Below are 20,494 nucleotides of genomic sequence, written 5' to 3'. Positions count from 1 at the left end.
AAGCAATTATTTCTTTCCCTTTGTTTTGTTTTAGTCCCTCACTTTATTTTCTTTTTCCTCCTATGCATGGAGAACTACTGTTAATTGTTCATCAAGTGATTTTAACTTAATTTTGCTAACAGTTCATGGTTCATCTGTAATTATCAAAAGTACCATCAATAATAGATAACAACCTATAATCATTAATGCAGAAGAAGCACCAATCCATACATTTCTGATGGAATATTTGTAGTTTGTAATTTACTATCTGTTAGAAAAGCAAACAGTCCTGTAAACCTATCATGTGTACACAATTCCTGAAGAGTTCAGCATCCATTTTGCATTGACAGACCCAAACATAACCATGTTAAAAAACTGAAAGACATAATTTCAAATAGGAAACTTGGCATACCTGAAGAGAATAACCCTGGTCACACTGGAAAGACACCACATCTCCAACCATATATCTGTCCCCAATTTTGATCCCATTACTTGGAGTCTGAGGTTCAGGACAAGAGTCCAAACCTATAGCTGAGAAAAAGAGAGAAGTCATTCTAATGAACATAAAATTGATTTTTAGATTTGTATAACACTGTGTACAGTGCACCTAGGCATAGTGTTTTGATAAGCTTTAGGATGCTCTTGGTAATCAGCAGTTGTCTGTTGACAAGCAGCATATTATTTTGGAACAACAGTTCATAAGGAGAAAACATCTTTCCTGAGTAAAAGAAAAGGATCAGTGTGGCAATAAACACTTTCCAGCCTGCACTGTCAGGTCCTCAATTCCATTTTCTCCTGGCACAGGCTCATTCATTTCTACCTCCAGTTTCATTCCTAATTACAGTCTTCAGAATTCACACCAGGAGCACCTTCACAACCCTTTACCAGCATGTGTTCCAGGGGAGGCTAGCCAACACTATACCAACTGCAAAACACAGGAAAAACAGTGCAAAATAAAAGTGCTCTCCAGCATTCCGTTCTCCACAGGTCTGATTCAACTCCTTCTTTCATTTACACACACATACACACACAGAATAAATATTTGCATCAGATTTCATGTAAACTGTTACATTTAAAGAAGCATCTATAGAGCTATAAAACTAATATTTTGAATTTCTGATTGCAATAGAAACTAGTTTGTCAAGAGACCACATGATTTTTTTCATGGTCATCAAAAAGTGAAAGAATTTTTCATTGCATCTCCCCGGGAAGGTCTGAGAATGTAAGAAATTATAATCAACTGAGTTGCTTTCTTTGCCTGCTGTAAGAATTACACCTTAGTTATGAAATCAGGACTATAAAGTACACAACTGAGCATCACTACACAGGATAATAGAGAAACATTGTGGGATTCAATTATGGCCACATGCCGCCTCAGAACATTATCAAAATCTGCCTGGTTTAACACTTCCTAAAGTAACTGATCACTTCATGCAAGATTCTAAGTAAAAAACTACCATTTGAAGACTTAAAATAGTGCATTTTTATATAATATGAAAGATGAAAGCTAATGAAAATTTTTAGCTTTCAAATTCTTTCTGTTCTCAAACTAGATAAGAAAGAACCTGTTTTGAAAATGACTGATGGACCTAGATCCACTTTTTGCATTTCAGATGTTTAGAGTGTGATCCAGTTAATGTACAAAGTACAAGTGCAAAATAGCAAGTGTGCTTGGCTTACACAGACTATTGCTTATAATCTGTTTTGAAGAGTTAAACAAAGAATTAGAAGGTTTCAGTTTCCAATTACTGAACCTTCAGTTGAAATGCATAACCTAACTATGTGAATACTCAGTTCATGCCGAGTGAACTTAGTTCATCTGAGTACCTTTCTCAGGCTACCTGAGCAGCCCAAACCGCATTCACAGGTATTTATCCTATTGTCTCCCACTTCAATTAATAAAATAATATTTGGAAAAAAAAATCAATCTGAACATCTACAGTACCTTTCCAGAAACTGAAATAAATTTTGACATCTTCCCAGCTGAGGACTATTTCAGAACTTGTGTCTTTGGAGTGTTGTGATATTTATTGAGGTCATAAATGTACTCATAAATGTATTAATAAATGCCAGTCTGTTCATTATTGATTTATTTGTGGTGCATGAATAGTTTCTTGAAGTACATTATACTACTCCCATGGTAAAATGTGTTTGATTCTTGAGCCTTCATAGCCAATGGCAATGAAAACAGATTTTAGCATAGGCATTCATTGAAAACATACTTTCAGTACCTTCTACTTTTCAGATAAGAATTTTATATAAAGAAAAATAAGCTATTTAATGCTGTCTTGCCCTTCTCCTGCAACTACCGTGATACTCCATACAAACACCTACCAATGAAATTTTTTGACAACACAAAACTTTAGTTAGAGAAAATGGGCAATAAATCAAAATTTTTATAGTGGTATAAACACCATGGAAATGTTTAACAAACCATTCTGTGGCCTTCTTTGTTGGCAAAGTTCAGGTGATATAATGTATTTTCAATACAATATATTTTTGTATTTAAGATATCCAATGGAATACAGAAATGAATGTTATGGATAAAACAACAACTTAAGTGTGCAACAGAGAAGTAAAAATATGACAGAAAAACATTATAGATAAGAACATTATTCAGTTTCAGAATATGAACACTTAATTCTTTATGTCAAAATATAATTTACTTGGTGTTAAAATACTTCTTCAACAAATAAAGTTCCTTTTGTTTTCTTTCACTTTTATATTAGTATTTGAATTTTAAGAAGCTCAAAAATAATCCTTAGTTGACAGGACAAAAAACTATTCATGAGGGATGAAAAGAGATATTGGAAATGAAGCAGAATTAAAACTTCTTATAGAAATCTGTTGCTGAAATTAAAAAGTAATCATTTTGGCAAATGGGATGCACTTCCCCTCAGACTTGTGTCTTCGAGAACAGGTAAAATAGATTTGGAAGATGCAGTGTGAATTGAACAAAAACAATCTTTATGGCAAGCTCACTTGAAAAATGCTTAATATAAATCTTTAACTCTGATGTGATTTTGCATGAGAACCACGCACAAATACTTCAAAGACTAAGAGTTTAATTTAGTTGACTCCTCATGATGTCCTCGGCCAACGTGTTCCAATGAAATGAAATAAATTTATGAAATACTGACATTAAAATCTGGCCATTACTTTCCATTTACTAACGACCGTTATAAACATAGCCACAGCTTTAAAGTAGGAACTGCTGTCCAAGAGTCAGATATTACCACAACAACTGAAGAGAGCAACTCTGCATCTCTTTCATTCAGGAGAAATTTCTTCACAAATCCAGCAGTTTTGTGAGTTCTGGAATTGCAAAAAAACATCCCCTTTGTTGCCAAAAATGCAAGAGTCAAAAATTCAAAAGATACACAAGGTAGAGTTTCTGTTGTTTTCCTTCCTAGCAATGATGACAAAGTGTTGTCCCTCAGTTTAAACTCCCCTATCAAATTCATGATTCAGCCCAATGAAGAATTTTCCATAGTCTCTTCTTGAAAAACAATTGAACAACAGATAGAAAAAAAAAATCACAAAATTTTCACAGGTAAGAGAGAGACTATGTCTTGGAGAATAGTGGAGGAGGAAAGATCATGGATTCAAGGAGTGAAACTGCTGTTGCCTAGGACTTGAGATCCCCACTAAGCAATTAACTATAAGGTTTCAGGACAGCTGACTCCAATTGAACAAATTCCATACCATATGACACTATGGTCAGCATATAGACTAAGGGGAAAACTGGCTGGGGGCTGCTGCTTGTGAACTGGCTGGCTGTGGTGAACAACCACATTGTGCATAATTTGGTTTTTATATTTTAATTTTATTATTAGGTTCATTTTATTTATTTATTTGTTTGTTTGTTTGTTTCCCCTCCCTTTTCTGTTCTATTAAAATATTTTTGTCTCAACCGACAAATTTGACTTTTTTTTCCAAACCTGTTCTCCATCCTACTTGGCAGCAGGGGCAGGGAAGTGAGCGAGAAGCTTTATGGTGCTTAGTTGCTGTCTGGATTAAATCACCACAGACTGTATGATGTTTTAATCACATATCTCTATCACTTGCACAAGTTAATTGATCATTTATGTTGTAAACCAGCGTATTTTAAGGAGCTACTGGTTAATTGGATATCTACAGAGAGACATCAGTATTATTTCCTGAATCACAAATTTTCAACATACACTTTGGGTTTATACACGCACACAGAAAACACTACTTTTGTGCAGATTCATACATAAATCCCTGTATAAATCCATACACACATATTTCGTTATTATTCTTGACATGGACCAATACACTTTATATAGTGTACTGTGAATCTTTTCTTTTTTTAAAGGTGGAAGTCGTATATGGGCAGTATATTATGCATATTATTTGGACATGTGGGAATACAAAGGTGCATTTTCACTTTCACTGGATTCAGTCTCATTTGATATGATTTTCATAACCTCCTGACATTTTTTATCATCTGAATTTGTAAGCAGCTGAGAGACTATCTGCATTCCAAGGAAATGGAAGGATAATTCTACCTATAATTAATGTTTTGTTATAGACAAGCGATCAGGCAGTAATTTTGCAAGGCTCTGTTCTCCAACTGGCTAATCAGACAACCAAAGCATGGGATTTGCATATGGTAAAACTGACAAGAAATAACCGTGACACAATTATGCAGATCAGACACCAGAACCAATATAAGCAGAGGGAACCACACAGCTGGTGATTGCCAGAATTCCTCTCAGTCATCTGAGACAAAGTCATTCAGACAGAAAGAATGTTTATAATTACAGCCTTTTCCAGTGGTGAGGGACTCAGCAATAATAAAAAACATTTGAAATAATTTAGTGTTCGCACCAACCTGCAGGCATTTCTCGGTTATGATATACAACTGCTACTTTTAGATTATTCCTCTCCTCTTTGCCAAGGGTGACTAGTATTTGTGTCCTACACATACAGACTGTATAGTACATATGTTATTGTATGAGCATAATTTGTAGATTTTGGCAAGGAGTGGTGGATTGTGGAGCTGCAGGGGTGGCATCTGTGGGAAGAGACCAGGGCTGCACTGGACACAATGGATTAGGATTGTCACATGAGCATATCTGCATTAATTTCTGTCTGCTGTAGGTCAGAAAAGTTTTTCAGGAAGCAAAAGCAACTTGAGGATGAAAGCAAGACAAACTAAATTTCACAGTCCTTACAGTACAGTTTTCAGGCCTGAATTTGCTCACTTGGATTTAAATGAGGATTTTACTAATGACTTAGAAGTTACAGTATGTAACTCATTATGTGCAATAGGAGTAAATATTCCTCTATTGTATAGTTTAGGTAGAACTGATGTCTGGAATGAGCAAGTGCTCTTTATAAATTGAACATTCCTGAATTACCTGTATACTCAAGGTGAAATCCAGCAGCCGAAACACTGATATCAGACTGAAAATTGAGGTACAGATTATTTGATGTGCTGTTTAGAAGTGGAGGTATGGTTGTTCCTGAAAAGAGAAATAAAGATATTATTGAAATGCATAGAAAGTGAAATAAATGCAGACGTACAGGTGTTTGTGTGTGTGTGTGTATAAACAGAGTTAAGCAGAGAAAAGGAGAAAGAAGAGACGGGGGGAAGAGGGTGGGAGTAGGAGATAAGTCAAATAACCAATTCCACAATATTCTGTCATCATGGATGCTATAAAATACCTGCCCCTATAAATGTTTTATAACATTTTCAGTGCACTGCAATATCAGACACATGAATGATACACAAGGAAGGCTAATATAAATTTATATAATTTACTTTTACCCACAAAGGGAGAAATATTCACTAGGGTCTTTTTAGAAGCAAGAGCAAATCCTGTCACCAGAATGATTCTAAGTATAACAGTCACTAAGTATAACAGTCATATATCAAGCAGCTCTTAAAATATATTGCAGGACTGTTATTACAAATGTGATGGACTATTTATTTGTGTTTCAGCACAAGACAAGATAATATGATTGCCTCTGATCTCTTGGCATACACATGTATTAAGTATAATTAAAGGAAACAAAAGAAAACAAGAAAAGGTAAGGCAAAAAGAACTGTCTTTGTCTAAAATAAGGATAAAGAATGCATGCTTCTGTCATGTAAAATATCGAGAGATACCTATTTTTGAGATCTGTATTTCTGGACCTGCTACAAGTATGAGAAAAAGGTTGGATTAGGAGAGGTCTAGTTTGGAAGCCTCTGAGTGTTATTTTGTTTGTAACATTTTAAAATATACAGGCTAATGTAAGTATGTTAAGTGATGACTGATTGAAACAGAAATAATATTACCTGTTGCTAATTATAGGAGAAAGAAACACACATACCATGCTCAAGCATGCTTACACACATAAAGAGCTGTGCATTTACAATAAGAGTTGAATCTGTGAATCATTTATTGTAAAATCTTCTCAGTCACCTGAATAACTTCCAAGCCTTGGAGCATTGTTGTCAGCACCATCATAAAAGTCTAAGGAATCCCAGTTGTGTTCTGTGGCAAAGCTCACCACTTGCACCTATGAAGAAAAATGTGAGGTAAAGAACATAAACTTCTTCCCCTCTTTACTCAGGCTCTAAACTGTAGCCTCTGCTGCTTTCAGTCATGAAAAGTTGTCTTGCTCTCCTTGTCAAAGAGAATGGAAAATCATCATTAAGTGAATAAAGTGGCAACTATTTTTTTATCTGATTGCCAATTCAAACTATAAATCCTGCAACCCTTAGTGGCAACCATGTATTACTTCTGTCAAGAGTCACACAACCATGAAAATCAGATGGGTATACAACATGATTCTCTTGTTTGGAGGACACTGAGGAGAAGGTGAAACATGGTATTTTCAATTACTGCATTTTTTTTCTCTCTGGTTTCTCCAGTACTAAACTAGTCCCACAGGGATGTATGATGTTTCATCTATTTTGCCATTTTAAATTCTGCCTCCAGGTAAGAGAAAACTGCTGTGTTTGGTTACCTTCATCACCAACTTCATCTCCTGAGAAGGAGCAGTCACCAGCGTGCTACAAACGGCAGAATAGTCACTTCATTTCTTCCAGAGGTGACAATATTCTTTCATTCATAGGGAGATGCAAAGTGATAAGGGGATAAACTGCAAGAGGGAGGCTATACCTGTTCTCATACAGTGAAATCACACCTTAAAAAGTAGAGAAATATCAGATTCTTGTTCCTTTTTAGTCGGGGAGAGTTTCTGGTGTTAGCTTTTTGTTTAACTGTTTATTGAAAAGCTTTAAAAGAGACAGAGGCATGATGAAACCCCAACCACACTCAGAAAGGGGTTCCTTAGTCATTAAGGTAGAAAATAATGATTCTTTTGCCTATTTTTTTTTTTTTTTTTTTTCCCCCAAAATGGAATAGCTTCAACAGAAGAAATAAACACCAGTTCCAGTAAAACCAAGTAATGGAAGTCATTTTTGTGTGTGAAATATATGACTTGGACCTTGTTCTACATAAAATGAATGTTCAGTTTGACTACCTATTTCTTGGATGGGGGCCTCAAAATACCTGTACTTATTTTTGTAGGAATTGGTCAGATACTACAGTCAAAGGATTTATTTTTTCAAGTGAAGCAGTGCAGAAGAGGTCCTGACTATTAGCACACTTCAGATACTTGGAGACCCTAAAAATATCTCTTTTGTTTTATTACAACTCTGGGGCAGAAAAATAGCATGAAGATTAAACACCTAAATTGAAATCAAAGTTAGTAATCTAATCACCTCATTAATGATTCTGAAGAATGCAGCTTGTGATAAGCGATAAGCATTTCCAAAAAGCAACAGCGATGGTCTAAGTCATGAGGACAGTTACTGCTGAATTTAAATCCTCTGAACTATCTTCCTAGTATAAGAAATGCACAAAACAAAGTATCCTAACTGTCAGCTGTTCTACTTAACTGTTTAAATCAAGTACTGTTCCTCAAAATCAATCTCAAAACTGATTTAGGCTATTAAATATTATAGAAAACTCTGTAGTGAAATTCATTAAAAAGCTTTAAAACACTGTCAACATTTTTTCTGATTTTCTTTATTAAGTCTTTACCTCTGTAAACTGAGCTCTTTGTTAATTTTCTATAATAGTTATATTTTGAACTAGGATAGACATAGAAAACTTGTTATCATGATTTCTTGATGTGCGTTTTGCTAGGAATTTGTTCAGATGACGCTTAGAAGTCCTAATTAATTAAACACAACTACCTGTGCAATAACCAGATTTCTGCCAGTTTCTTTAGTGAACTCTAGAGATATACATGACTAAGCTTAATGGATTCTTTCCTATTGTGTGTTCTACAAGTTCTTAATCTATGTAAGTAAACAAGAACTCTGAAACTATTTTAAAGAATAATTTCCCAAATCATGTTGAAACATACTGAAACTTCTTTACATCACATTGAACTTCCATAAACATTGAGTAAATAGCAGAGTTTCTAGGAGAACATATATAACTTGTCCTTGAAAACAACTCACTTTATTTCACTGTGTTAAAGGAGATGCGCAGATTTGGGGAGAGCAAAAAAATCATTCCTAGGAAGGCTCTCTATTTCCCTTGGCTTATAAGGAGTCACTGACCTATTGAAATATGTTTGGAAGTTATGGTGGTATTCTTCTAAGTAAAAGGCTACAAGTGTATCTTTTAAGATTTTTTCTTTTTTTTTTGAATCTTATAACTTTCACTGCATAATTAAAAAGATGTGCAATAAAGTCAATTTTCAGAATCATTAATGAGATAGAAAAACTGTACAGATAAATGATCTTTTCGCCTTTTGCATCAGGAAAAACAGTTCTAAATATGTGATAGCAATTAGACTTACTTGAATCCCAGCTCCCTCTGGTACTGTGATCTTCCACACACAATTCAGATTGTTGTCATAAGGCTCAGGATAGCCAGGTGACAAAATGGTCCCTTTGCGCTTTGTTAAAATACCACCACAAGGCACTGAAAGGAAATGCATAAGGCAAGAAAAGAAGTATGAAGATTCAGAAGTGAGAAGACTTACTATAAAGGACTTACTTATACTATGGCTGAAAACTTTTTAAATTGATGCTACATTATAATATATATATGCCCCTCAGGAAAATAAAATTCTATATCTCAAAACTCTTCTTTTAACTGACCAAAAAAGGAATAGAAGAAAATTAGAATTATGTCAGCTTCCTACCTGACAGAATCATGATAATATTCTCCTTATTTATTTGACCTTTACAGAGTGAATTCCATTCTACTGTCTCCTGGTAATCTTACAAAAATAAAGCACTTTATAAGGCTTAGATTGAAGTTTGAAAAGCTATGAATTGTGATGCTAAAAAAGAGAAATAAGTGTCACAAAAAAAAGGTAACGTTCGTTCTTCTTTCTTTCGAATATGCTTTCATTCTTTCTTTCTAATATTACTCCTCTAAATAATTAACACCGCCAGTCTGAACTCCTAGATTGTTCTCTGCTTGTGTGAGTTATTCCATCTAAGTCTGTGGATCTACTGCATCAGCAAAGAATTTGCAAGATCCTTGCAAGACTACATTGATCACGTCTGTGTCCACAGATAAATAAAAGTGTTATGCATGAAAGACGACAGGTACATTAAGTACCATCAAGTTTCTCTTTTGAATGTTCAACTTGCATGTATCTTGTCTATATCATTACAGGCTCTAACAGAGACAAAGAATATTACATCTTAATCTGCATACAGATATCCTGTTGTTTTTTTAGAAGTTGAAGGAAAAGATTGATGAGATGGTTTATCAAGTCCATTAAAAGCAAATATATGATTTCTGTGCAACATCACTAAGTTCTGAAGCGATTTCAGGAGCTGCAAATATGAGGATTTAGAAAATAGATGGGATGCAACTTATCTTAATAGTAAACATTTCAGCTACATATTGCATGGCATAAAATTAATAGAATCTGTTTGGAACTACATGGATAAATTAAAAGCTAGTGCCACTTAAAGAGTTTAAGCAATTCCTCAGAAAAGCATGAACAGATGGAATGGCTGATGTCAGGCTGCATCTTGAGTGTTGTGTTAATTTTTGGGCCCCTCACAACAAGAAAGACATTGAGGTGCTGGAGTGAGTCCAGAGAGGGGCAACAAAGCTGGTAAAGGCTCTAGAGAGTATGCCATGTGAGGAGTGGCCGAGGGAGCTGGGGCTCTTCAACCTGGAGTAAAGAAGGCTCAGGGACACCTTTTCACTTTACAATCTCAAAGGAGGATCGGGGTTGGGCTTTTCTCCCATGAAGGAGTGATAAGGCAAGAGGGCATTGCCTCAAATAAAGCAAGAGGACATTGCTTCAGGCTGTGCCAGGGGAGGCTCAGATTGGACATCAGGTGAAGTTCTTCACAGGAGGGGTGGTTAAGCATTTAAATGTGCTGCCCAGGGGCTTGGTGGAGTCACCATCCCTGTAACTGTCCAAGAAAAGTCTGGATGTAGCACTTAGTGTGGTGCTGTAGATGACATGGTGGTATTTGATCAAAGGTTGAACTGAATGATGTTGAATGTATTTTCTGACCTGAATGATTCTATAATTCAATGATTCTATGTCTGCTATCTGAGTATGCAATACTAAAACATTCACTAGAATTAAAGCATTTTAATATGGTCACATCTACCACTTCAGTTATTAAACTGGTTTAGTTTAATACAATTTTCACATTAAAGGTATTTTATCACCTTTATTGACATAGGAATTTTCACACAGAAGATGGCCTGTAACCCTTCCTCATTTTAGCTTTTATCTGTCTAAAGACAGGTAGCTTTCTCTTCATAGACTAAATAATGTATTAAAATATCAATACTATATTGTGATCAAAAGAATTACTTCAACACTTTATCAAGTTGTTATATCTGAAAAAACAAAGGGAATATAATTCAAGGGGAAAAGTAGTACAAGTTTACTGATCAAACTGTAATCTATGAGAATAAATGAGTTACATCTATATACTTCACCTTCTTATTGATACAGAAATCATGGTTCTATTGCTATGCCTGAAACAGTCTAAATCAACAGTTTTTGTTTAAAACTTGATTAATGAGATTATGTCAATATTACCCCACTGATACTTAGCCTTGATCTCTATCAGGATTTTGATATTTTGGGGATAATATTTTAATTTACTAAAAACCACTACCAGGCACCATCACTCGTTAGCATGGCAGATGAAACATCAGCTTAATGAAAATATGTTTATTTATTTTCTTTGCATCTACTCACCTAAACCTCTGTTTATGTTCTCTGCTGGAGTCAGTATCATAATGCAATTTTTGTAAAGGGTTATGATATTTTTTATTAAAAATTCTGTTCCCTATCCGGAAAAGTAAAGTGGGAAATTTCCTTACAATTACTAGATTTCCAGTTGATCCAAGTCAGTTGATAAATATCAATGGATGCAAATTAATTTAAGAATTTAATTTTGAGAATTTAATCTCAAAGTCACTAGAACCAGATTAAGTATCTTTTCTGATCTGAAAAGCTGCTGGCCTTTTCCTGGCAAGTAACAAAACATCAATGTAAATATTTCTAAATCTTTAGTATAGTAGTGTTCTTCCTAAAAGCTTGCAATGTCTTGTTAGAGTTCTGCAGCGTAAAAGCATCTTAATCTTGCAAGAAGTCAGGACACAAACTAATATTTCTGATTCTTGATTAAAGAGGGACATCTATCACATGAATTGTGGCAGCAGAGCATCTTCATGATTGTTGTGAAAGTTCAGAGCAAGGTTAGAATAGAAATAGAATAGAAAGGTTAGAATAGAAAGGAGAATACACTTAACCTTGAATAAAAGAAGAAATTAAAGTAAGCAAGAATAAAGTACTATACCAATGAAAAAGAATAAACACATTCCACTAAAGAATAGTCTACACTTGAAGAAGTAATTAGTTATATTAAAAAGCTCACCAATACATGTAGGGAGGGAATCATTCCATTGTGCCAATGCATTTGGTACTGTATCACATCTAATTGCTGTTGATCCATGGAGAATATAGCCTGGATTGCACTCAAAAAGAACCAGTGAACCAACTGCAAATTCATTTCCAATCCTTTTTCCAAATCTTGGTTCAGGCACAGAGCTACACTGTGTTGCACTTGTTCTTGGAACAGCTGTGAACATACAAGCAATTGTGGATTCTTAATTTTAGATTTGGTTAGGGGAATACAGATATTGAACCACAAATATTTAAAATGCCTGGAAGAACTTTCAGCTATTTCCCAGCTGAGAACATTTCCATAATCCCCAAATGAATCTTCACAATAGAGATTGCTCACGTTTGATGTCTGAGTTATGATTTAGGAGAGAAGAGTGCTGATATCCATGCCAAGATTGGAAGTAATACATAAAATACACACAGAAACCTTTCTAAAATGACACTTATAAGAAATACTACCATGAGATAGATACTCAACTAATATAGGGTCTCAAAATAACATTTTGTGTCATATATTTACATTTATTCATATGGATTTCTAATTGTGTTCTCACTGTCAGATGAGGATTTATATGTAATGAAAGAATGAATTGCAGTTGCAAGTGTTGGTATATAAAAAATTCCCATTTGACTCATAAAAAGGAAAATAATGTAAATCAAGAAAAAATATCTTAATAACAGTAAGATAATCTTTAACCCACAAGTAATAACATTTACCGCTATTCACATTGAAATTGAGAGATAAACCAGTTAGAGCACCCATATGTATCTAACATTTGTCAATCAGATTAGCAAACAAAACCAGTAATTTTGTAGAACTGTCTTCTTAAATTTGGAATCCCTCTTATGCTTCTTAAGTATTTGATCTCAGCTTTAAAATACAGAAAAAAAAATGGTTTCAAACATTTTTCAGAACATGTAGATATAGTGACACATTCTATTGTTAAAAGGCTTTTGCTTCTTCATTCTCAGTCTGTATCTCTCTGATGATTTACAAATGATGATGTACAGAATAAATGTACACATTTTTCTAGGTTGTCTCACCTTGGTAAACAAAATGAAATCCTTTAGCTGTAATTGGTCCAACTGAAGTAAATCTGACTGTGATCTGGTTCCCAGAACTCAATGGAAGGGATTCACCTACTCAAACAATGAAAATACAAAACTATCATAGCCACTTCTTACTAAAGAATAAACCTGTCAACATCTTTGCAGCTAGAAATAATACTCTCCAAACCCTGTTCTGCTTCAGTAAATTTTGCAAGATATATGCACTTTTAATATTTTATGTTGATAAAAGTATAATGGTATTTTAGAAAAGAAGAGTTAAAACTCATCTTAGTTACTAGAAATGTTTGTTGATTTTTTTTCTTTACTAAAACAAACAATCCCCCCAAAAATACCCCCCAAAAGCCAACAAACCAACAAAGACAATGAAAACAACAAATACCCGCACCGTAACACAAAACTCCCCCCCAAAACAAGACAACTTAAACCAAAACAGAAAAAAAACCCAAACAAACAAAAAAAACAACAAAAATCCCAACTCTCTACATCTTTAAATAGACTCAACATGCAAATAATCTATTTAATTTTACTTTAGCACAAATATGCCTTGCTTTCCCTTTAAAATATCTACTACCTATTTCAAATTACTCACTAGATAAAGCCATAAAGGCAGAGTAAGAAGCCCTAAATAACAACAACCTTACCTAAAGATCAAAAGGAAAAAAAAAAAAAAAAAACCCACACAAACTAAAAAACCCTAAAAAAACAAAAACAAAACCAAAAAACCTAAAAAAGCTAAAAAAAGGTGATTTTATTCCATTTCATTCATCAATACAAAGATTTTGAAGTGTTTATTTCAAAATGTGGATTTCATATATTTGCCTGAGATTAATTTAAGCAAATACGACAATCCCTTGTGGTTTTTTAATTTTTTGGACTACATTTTATTTCTAGGTTCATTAAAAAAAAAAAAAAAAAGTAAATAACGATATACTGACAGTTCTATTAAATGATACCTGAATGAGATCCTGAGAGAGAGGATAACAAAGATGACTGTAGAGCTGGGCCATCATATACTTCAACGACGTCATGGAGAGATGTCTGGAAAAACACAAACTGGCCAAACACAACTGACCAAATAGAAAGGAAAAGAAGGAAGAGGCACCAGTAGCCAAGACAAAAAAAGAAAACCAAAGCCAAACACAGGGAATAGGATAAGAAAGGGGAACAAAAAGAGAGAGAACAAAATATATATTAATGTATGGTTTTAAAAATAACTAAGTCAGCTGTGCTGGTGCTGCATGTAGGTTATTTTTTTATACCGTTACAGCAGTAAAATGATGAAAATAAATCTAAATGAGACAATGAAGATACAGAAGCCATACATACACATATTTTTATTAAAAGATTCTAGTAATTACAGAACAAAACAATTTTCTGCTGTTGAATTATTTTCTACTTTCAAATTCTGTGCCCTCAACCTCTTTGAGCAACCTCACCCAGCACCCTGCCTCCCTTACAGCTTTTATCCCTTGCCTTGCCTTGCCTTTGCCTTTCTTTCCTTTAGCTGAACAGTGCCAACTCTCTACTTTTAAGCATCTTGATCACCTCCAATATATGCAGAAGGTGACCAGGACAATTTGCACTATCACTTTCCCAGGTACAGAGGTGAGACCAACTGGCTTATAGTTCCCTCAATCCTCCTCCTTACTCTTCTTGAGGATTGGAATGTTCTTATCCTTTTCCAGCCCTCAACTGTCACAACCTTCCAAGGTTGTGGAAGGCAACTGGCCTCCCATAATGGAGTGCATGGGAACTGACCTCCCACGCACTCCATCATGTCCCATGGGTTTGCATTTGCCCGGTTTGTCTAAGTGCTCCATCACCTCGTCCTCCTCTAAGTCATCCTTCCTCTAGACTTTTCTGCTGGTCTCAGGGTTCTGGGATTGTTCAAGATTGGTTTACAGGTAAAGACTGTAGTTAAGATGAAATTTATTAATTCATGTTTCTCTGCATATTTTTTTCTTCAGAGACTTTACTCCAGATTCAATTCTACATGGATTTTGACTTTGCTAACCCCATCTTTTCAATGTTTATATTCCTCCTCCAACATCTGACCTTGCTTCAACCTCTTGAATTTTTTTATGCTCAAGTTTTATCAGCAGCTCCTTGTTCATCTATGCAGGGTCTTTGCCACCTTTGTTTGTTAGTCTGATCATTGGTGTGGACCGTTACTTTTAAGTAGCGATCCCTGAGAATAAAATGTGCTTCCCAGATTTCTCAACTCTCCAGGGCTGTGTACAATCAGAGTCTTCCAAAAGAGACCCCTGAATTGCTCACATTTCTGACTGTATTGGGTCTGACTGAGATAGGGTTCATTTTTCTTTAGCAGCCCTCACAGGGTTGTGCTTTGCATTGGTAGATGGAAGAGTGTTGGTAACACACTGGTGTTAACAAGGGGCTGGGGGAAGGGGACACAACCAGGACAGCTGACCCAAATTAACCAAGGAGATATTACATACCATATGATGGCAGCACAGATATAAAAGCTAAGGGAGAAAAGGGTAATGAGGGGATGTTTTTTATCCTACAGTGTTTGCCTTCTGGAGCAACTGCTAAGTGTGCTGAGGCCCTGCTTCCTGGGAAGCAACTGAACATCACTCTGATGGGAAGTAGAGATTAACTGTTCCCTTTGCTTATGCACACACAAAGATTTTCTTGTCTTTTTTTGTTTGTTTGTTTTGTTTCAAACCTGCTAGTTGTTTTCAGTTTTATTCTCTCTCCGTGGTTCTGCTGGGAAGGGGACTTAGAGAGTGGCTTGATGGGCACCTGACATCCAGCCAAGGTCAACCCACTACACTGACCCAGTAAAGAGTTAAACCTAACTCAAAATTCAAACATGTAGCATGTAATTGTCATTAATGGTAGTACTGATCAAGTAGTACTTACCTGGATAAAATATATATATTTTTTTAATATATTATGCCAGCTATTGGATCTAAAGAAATACTCTTCATAACTTACATGGATAACAATAGAATAAGGTGATAATATAATTCTTCACCCTGGGTTTTCCCTTCTTAGGGATATTTTGTGTGACTAATGATTTACTGAGATCCATAACATTTAGTGTAAAATCAAGTCCACTACTCTTACAATTGACTTGCCTTTAAGAAAATACCAGAAGGACTAATGTGGTTTAAGCATTGTTATTACAGAAACTGAAATGTGCAATTCTTATAAGCCCTGCTAGTGAGGCTTTAGGTATTTATTTAGAGGCTGAATCAGCATTTATAATGATTGGTCTTAGCAACTGGCAAAGGAATATGAAAATCAGCCCTATTAACTATAATAATAGGACCCAAATTACCTTTACATTTCTTATTACATATATATGTCTCCAATCAAAATCTATTTCAGTCTGGAAAAGACATACTTGAGCTATATCATGGTCATTATTTTCTACAGTAACTTCACTGTTTCTCTTGCACCAAATTAGTAGTAAGAACTGAGCCAAAGTCCCAACAAACAAAAGACTCAGATAAATCAACAGATTTTTTAAAAAATTATCATTTAAAATTGTGCTTGAAAATGGTAGTTCAGATAATTCCTTCTAATGTATTTAAAACAGTTTTCTTCTAACAATGAATGAAAAATTAAGGTGTTCAGGTGTCTAACACTTGTGATATAAAATAGGTTTAATTTTAGAGCTAGAGGTATGTCTCAGAATTTGAGGTTACTCTGTAGAAGTTAACTTCTTATCATTTCAAAACCAATTTCTGTCATCAGTCTAAATAATATTTCCAAATGAGAGTTTTGTTCACAACATGAAAAATAAAATATGAAAATTTTATTTCACAATGAAAAAAAAAACCATTAAAAATTGCTTCTATGTCTGGTCCACTGATGATATACTCTCTTTGCTTATGATTTAGCTTATTTTTTTTTTCTATGATCTCCTGTAAAGAAATTACAATATTATATTTAATTCTTTTTTTGAGAAAGACAAAAAGAGGAAGAAGTCTGTTGCAGAAGTCAACAGTTTTGAGAATCTTCTTTAAAAAGGAGAGAAATCTGTCACTAGAGAAATAGTCTCTATGATGATTAAGGATAACAAGTGTGTTCTAAGAAGAAATGCAAATTTCTCATGCACCTCAATTCTCAAGTCTGGAGACTCCACTCACTGTGCTAAGTGGTGGTTCATGTCAGTCAGCCAAATGATGAATGGCTACAGAGAAAATCTATGCCTTAAATAAACAGGATTCAGGCATAACTCCAGGAAGCAGGAAACTACTGTGTGGTGTTTTCTCTCAAAGAGAAAGACTCAGCAAGTCCTTACATTTTACCATATTATTGTCATTTATCAAATAATAGGAAAAACCTTCCCATTTTCATTAAAAAAGAGAGGAATTCTTCACAAAATAAACACCTGCATTAAGATTTGGCTACACTAGCATGATGAGAATCACTTTCCACCAGTTTTCTTTGCAGGAGTTAGTTACAGATTTTTTGTTTGTTTAAAGAAGAGGAGGGGAGAAAAGAGTGTGGGGGTTTCTTTTTGTTTGTTTGGTTTGGTTTTTTGTGGGAAACATTATTTAAATTTTTCATTCCTACAATTTCCTTTGGATGTCACTTTCAAGACATCTCAAACCAGCCAGGGAGCTGTCTTGAAAAACAAACAAACAAACAAAAAAGCATAAGTGAATAACAGAATATCTGCATCTAGAAATATTTTAAAGTTAAGGTCCATTAAGTATTTATATGAAATAGCTCTGCTTTCATTGAAGCCAAGAGTTTTGCATAATGTAGTTTAATTGAGGAAATTATATATAATAAACTCAGAGATGGTCTGGTACAAAGGCCTATTATGACCCTTTGCTGTCTTAATCTATGACAAAAGCAGAAAAATTGCTTTTATTATACTGTTAAAAAAGTATCTACTTTTTACTCTACCTACTGCTGCAACTTGTATCTGCCCTCCCATTGGACCATAACCTTTCTCTTTAAATAACTCCCTTAAATTATTTAGCTTCATAGCAAACAGCAGATTAAAAAAATATGACATTTTCCTTTGTATTTAGGATAAACCAGCAATAAACTATGATGCACAGAACTAGAAATACAAATGACGGACTGACTCAGTATTTTAAAAGTAACTTATACTTGTGTAGACACCAAATAAACAGATGTTTGTCCCCTTCTGCTGAGAAAAATGTCCAGTAAAACTGCAAGGTAATTTGAGTGTTTGTTGGTCTTTTAGAAGAGAAGCAGTTCAATAATCTCTGAGAAGGTTTTTGAAGGAAGAGATTGAAAGATGATACCCTAAAGAGATGATCTTACAGAATTAATGGATAGGAATATTGCTCTCAGTAAGGAAACCTAAATTAATTTTGACCAGCTCACATAAAAGAATTAGAAGATCTGGTCTTTTACTGTTCAGTGTAATACTTCAGTTTGACATAACACTGACTATGTCTGAATTAGCACTGCTACTATCACTTCTAAAAGATAATGGTAGCAGAGGTCTCATTTTTAAAAAATATTTCTCCACTTACATTTCCAAATATTTGGTTGTCTGCCAGTTACTTTTAATACATTCAGTCTAGACTGTGTCTGTAACACTGATCTTTAGTGATATCAGTTACATTTCTCTGTAATGGTTGACACTACTTATCATAGGCTGTAACAGGAAAATTATTAATTGTTTGTGAATGCAAAGTAGAGTCCTTGCTAATAGTATCTTGTTGTGTAAATCTTGATTAATTTCAAAGCAACAGAATAAAACAGTTGTCTAGTGCTCCTGACCTTGGAAGAAGTAAAAACTAATTCCACCTGTATGAGTCTCTTGGGTGCACTACAGACTAGACGTCAAAATAAGGCTAGAAAAGGGTTTATATGTAAACCATTGGCATGAGTTAAGGAAAGAGAGGTGCTGAGTGACTGAGCAATGAAACTAAATGGAGCTGATATAGTAATGTTAAAAAAACTAATCAGATATAAAAATAAAGAGAATAATTGTATAAATGAAAAGTTGCTAAAGCTTTCAATAGGTAAAAGGAACCCCCCCCCCCCCCCACATACATCTAAATATATAACACGGATAAATATATATAACAAGATACCTTTTCTATAGCAACTGAACTATAGATTAGTTATAGAAATTTTACACAGGTTTCCAAGTATAAAAAAGTATGACTATACAAGACAAACCTACAAGAGTCCTCAAATATAACAGAATTCTATTTCAATATCATATGTATAGCACAAATTACTGTTATTAGAAAATTAATATGAGTGATCAACATAAAATGATGGAGGATTTCCAAACCACACATAGATGTGCCAGTTAACTGTACTTGAATAGGGTGAATTAATTTGAATATATATTAGTTCTTCCCAATGTTTGTGACTTACATGACTGTCTAGTCCTTAATCTCTAGGGTGACTTTCCTTAAAGTCTGTGGAAAAAGCCTTTACTGAATTATTTGCTTTTCGTCGAGACTTATTGGTGTTCCCTTGGTAGTGTCAGCTGGAGATATCAAATGGAATCTTACATTTCCTGGCATGACATCCAGATGATTAGGGAGGAAAAGGCAGAATAAATAATTCTCTCTGCAAACAAGGAAGAGATAAGGAAGGGCAAGGAGGAGTTCTGGTTCTTAAAGCTCTCACATGCCATTTTCCTCCCACAGATGAAGGTGCAGAAAATAGCTGTTCCATTCTGTGATGTCAAAAAAACCCAGAGCACCCAGATCTAGACTGAGCTGCAAGCCATCTTCTGTTCTTCCTTTGTTTTAATTCTACAAAGGAAGTGTTGAACATAAACATGATGATTTGTCCTCCCTTCTGTTACTGTATTCCTGCATTCTCAGACTGGGAGAGGAAGAAGGAGATGGGATCTGCTGTATTTCCCGTTTGAGAAAAGGAAATATTTATTGAATGTATGAAAAGACAATAAGAATATGTTTGGAGACCGAAGATGGGGCAGTTACTAGAAGCTCAGCATGAGGAAGAGATGTTAAACTGCACAGAAAAAAAGCTTACACACATATTTCCCCACAAATGGACATAATTCCACCTAAAATGTGTGGTTTAGGACTTTTCCTGGAGATGGAAGAGGACTGAACTCGCCTAATTAACACACTTCCTGCTTTCTTCTAAAGTCAGCACTTATTACAATACATAAACTATCATTCCCCCACTGACTTCAAACCTCTGCCTCCTTTCCTTCTTATTTCTGCAGCTCACCTCCCTCTCTCCTGGCCTGAATCATCATGTATACATGTAAAGCTCTTTCAGGATCTGCAACAACACAACAGTAGAGGGAGAACAGTTAAAATAGGGGTTTTTTTTTGTTTTGTTTTTTTTTTTTTTTTTTTTTTATTGCTAGCTATATCATCTTATTTTACATTATAAATTATATGGTCTATTACTTGCAATAATTTAAAATGTACTAGTGTGTACATCTGCTATTACTGACACCTGAAGGAAGCATCAAACTATACAACTTTCTCTTCTCTATATTGACTTTTTTTGATTTTACTCAATTGACATTCAAGCATCTATT

General features: G+C 34.7%; 1 protein-coding gene across 3 annotated transcripts in view; it reads right to left on the bottom strand.

The window, feature by feature from the left end:
- CSMD3 (CUB and Sushi multiple domains 3) overlaps positions 1 to 20,494 on the bottom strand; it is a 612,124-nt gene that overhangs the window by 105,420 nt on the left and 486,210 nt on the right. For all 3 annotated transcript variants that reach the window (XM_040070587.2, XM_040070596.2, XM_040070605.2), the window contains 7 exons: positions 13,944 to 14,057; positions 12,964 to 13,059; positions 11,891 to 12,094; positions 8,815 to 8,939; positions 6,417 to 6,513; positions 5,367 to 5,471; positions 392 to 510 (listed from right to left, as the gene is read on the bottom strand). In XM_040070587.2, the coding sequence (XP_039926521.1) occupies positions 392 to 510; positions 5,367 to 5,471; positions 6,417 to 6,513; positions 8,815 to 8,939; positions 11,891 to 12,094; positions 12,964 to 13,059; positions 13,944 to 14,057 (860 nt within the window). The remainder of the gene's footprint in view (positions 1 to 391; positions 511 to 5,366; positions 5,472 to 6,416; positions 6,514 to 8,814; positions 8,940 to 11,890; positions 12,095 to 12,963; positions 13,060 to 13,943; positions 14,058 to 20,494) is intronic.

This window comes from Hirundo rustica, chromosome 1 (genome assembly GCF_015227805.2).
Source record: "Hirundo rustica isolate bHirRus1 chromosome 1, bHirRus1.pri.v3, whole genome shotgun sequence".
NCBI classification, from domain to species: Eukaryota; Metazoa; Chordata; class Aves; order Passeriformes; family Hirundinidae; genus Hirundo; species Hirundo rustica.
This window is presented reverse-complemented; position numbering and strand designations above follow the sequence as displayed.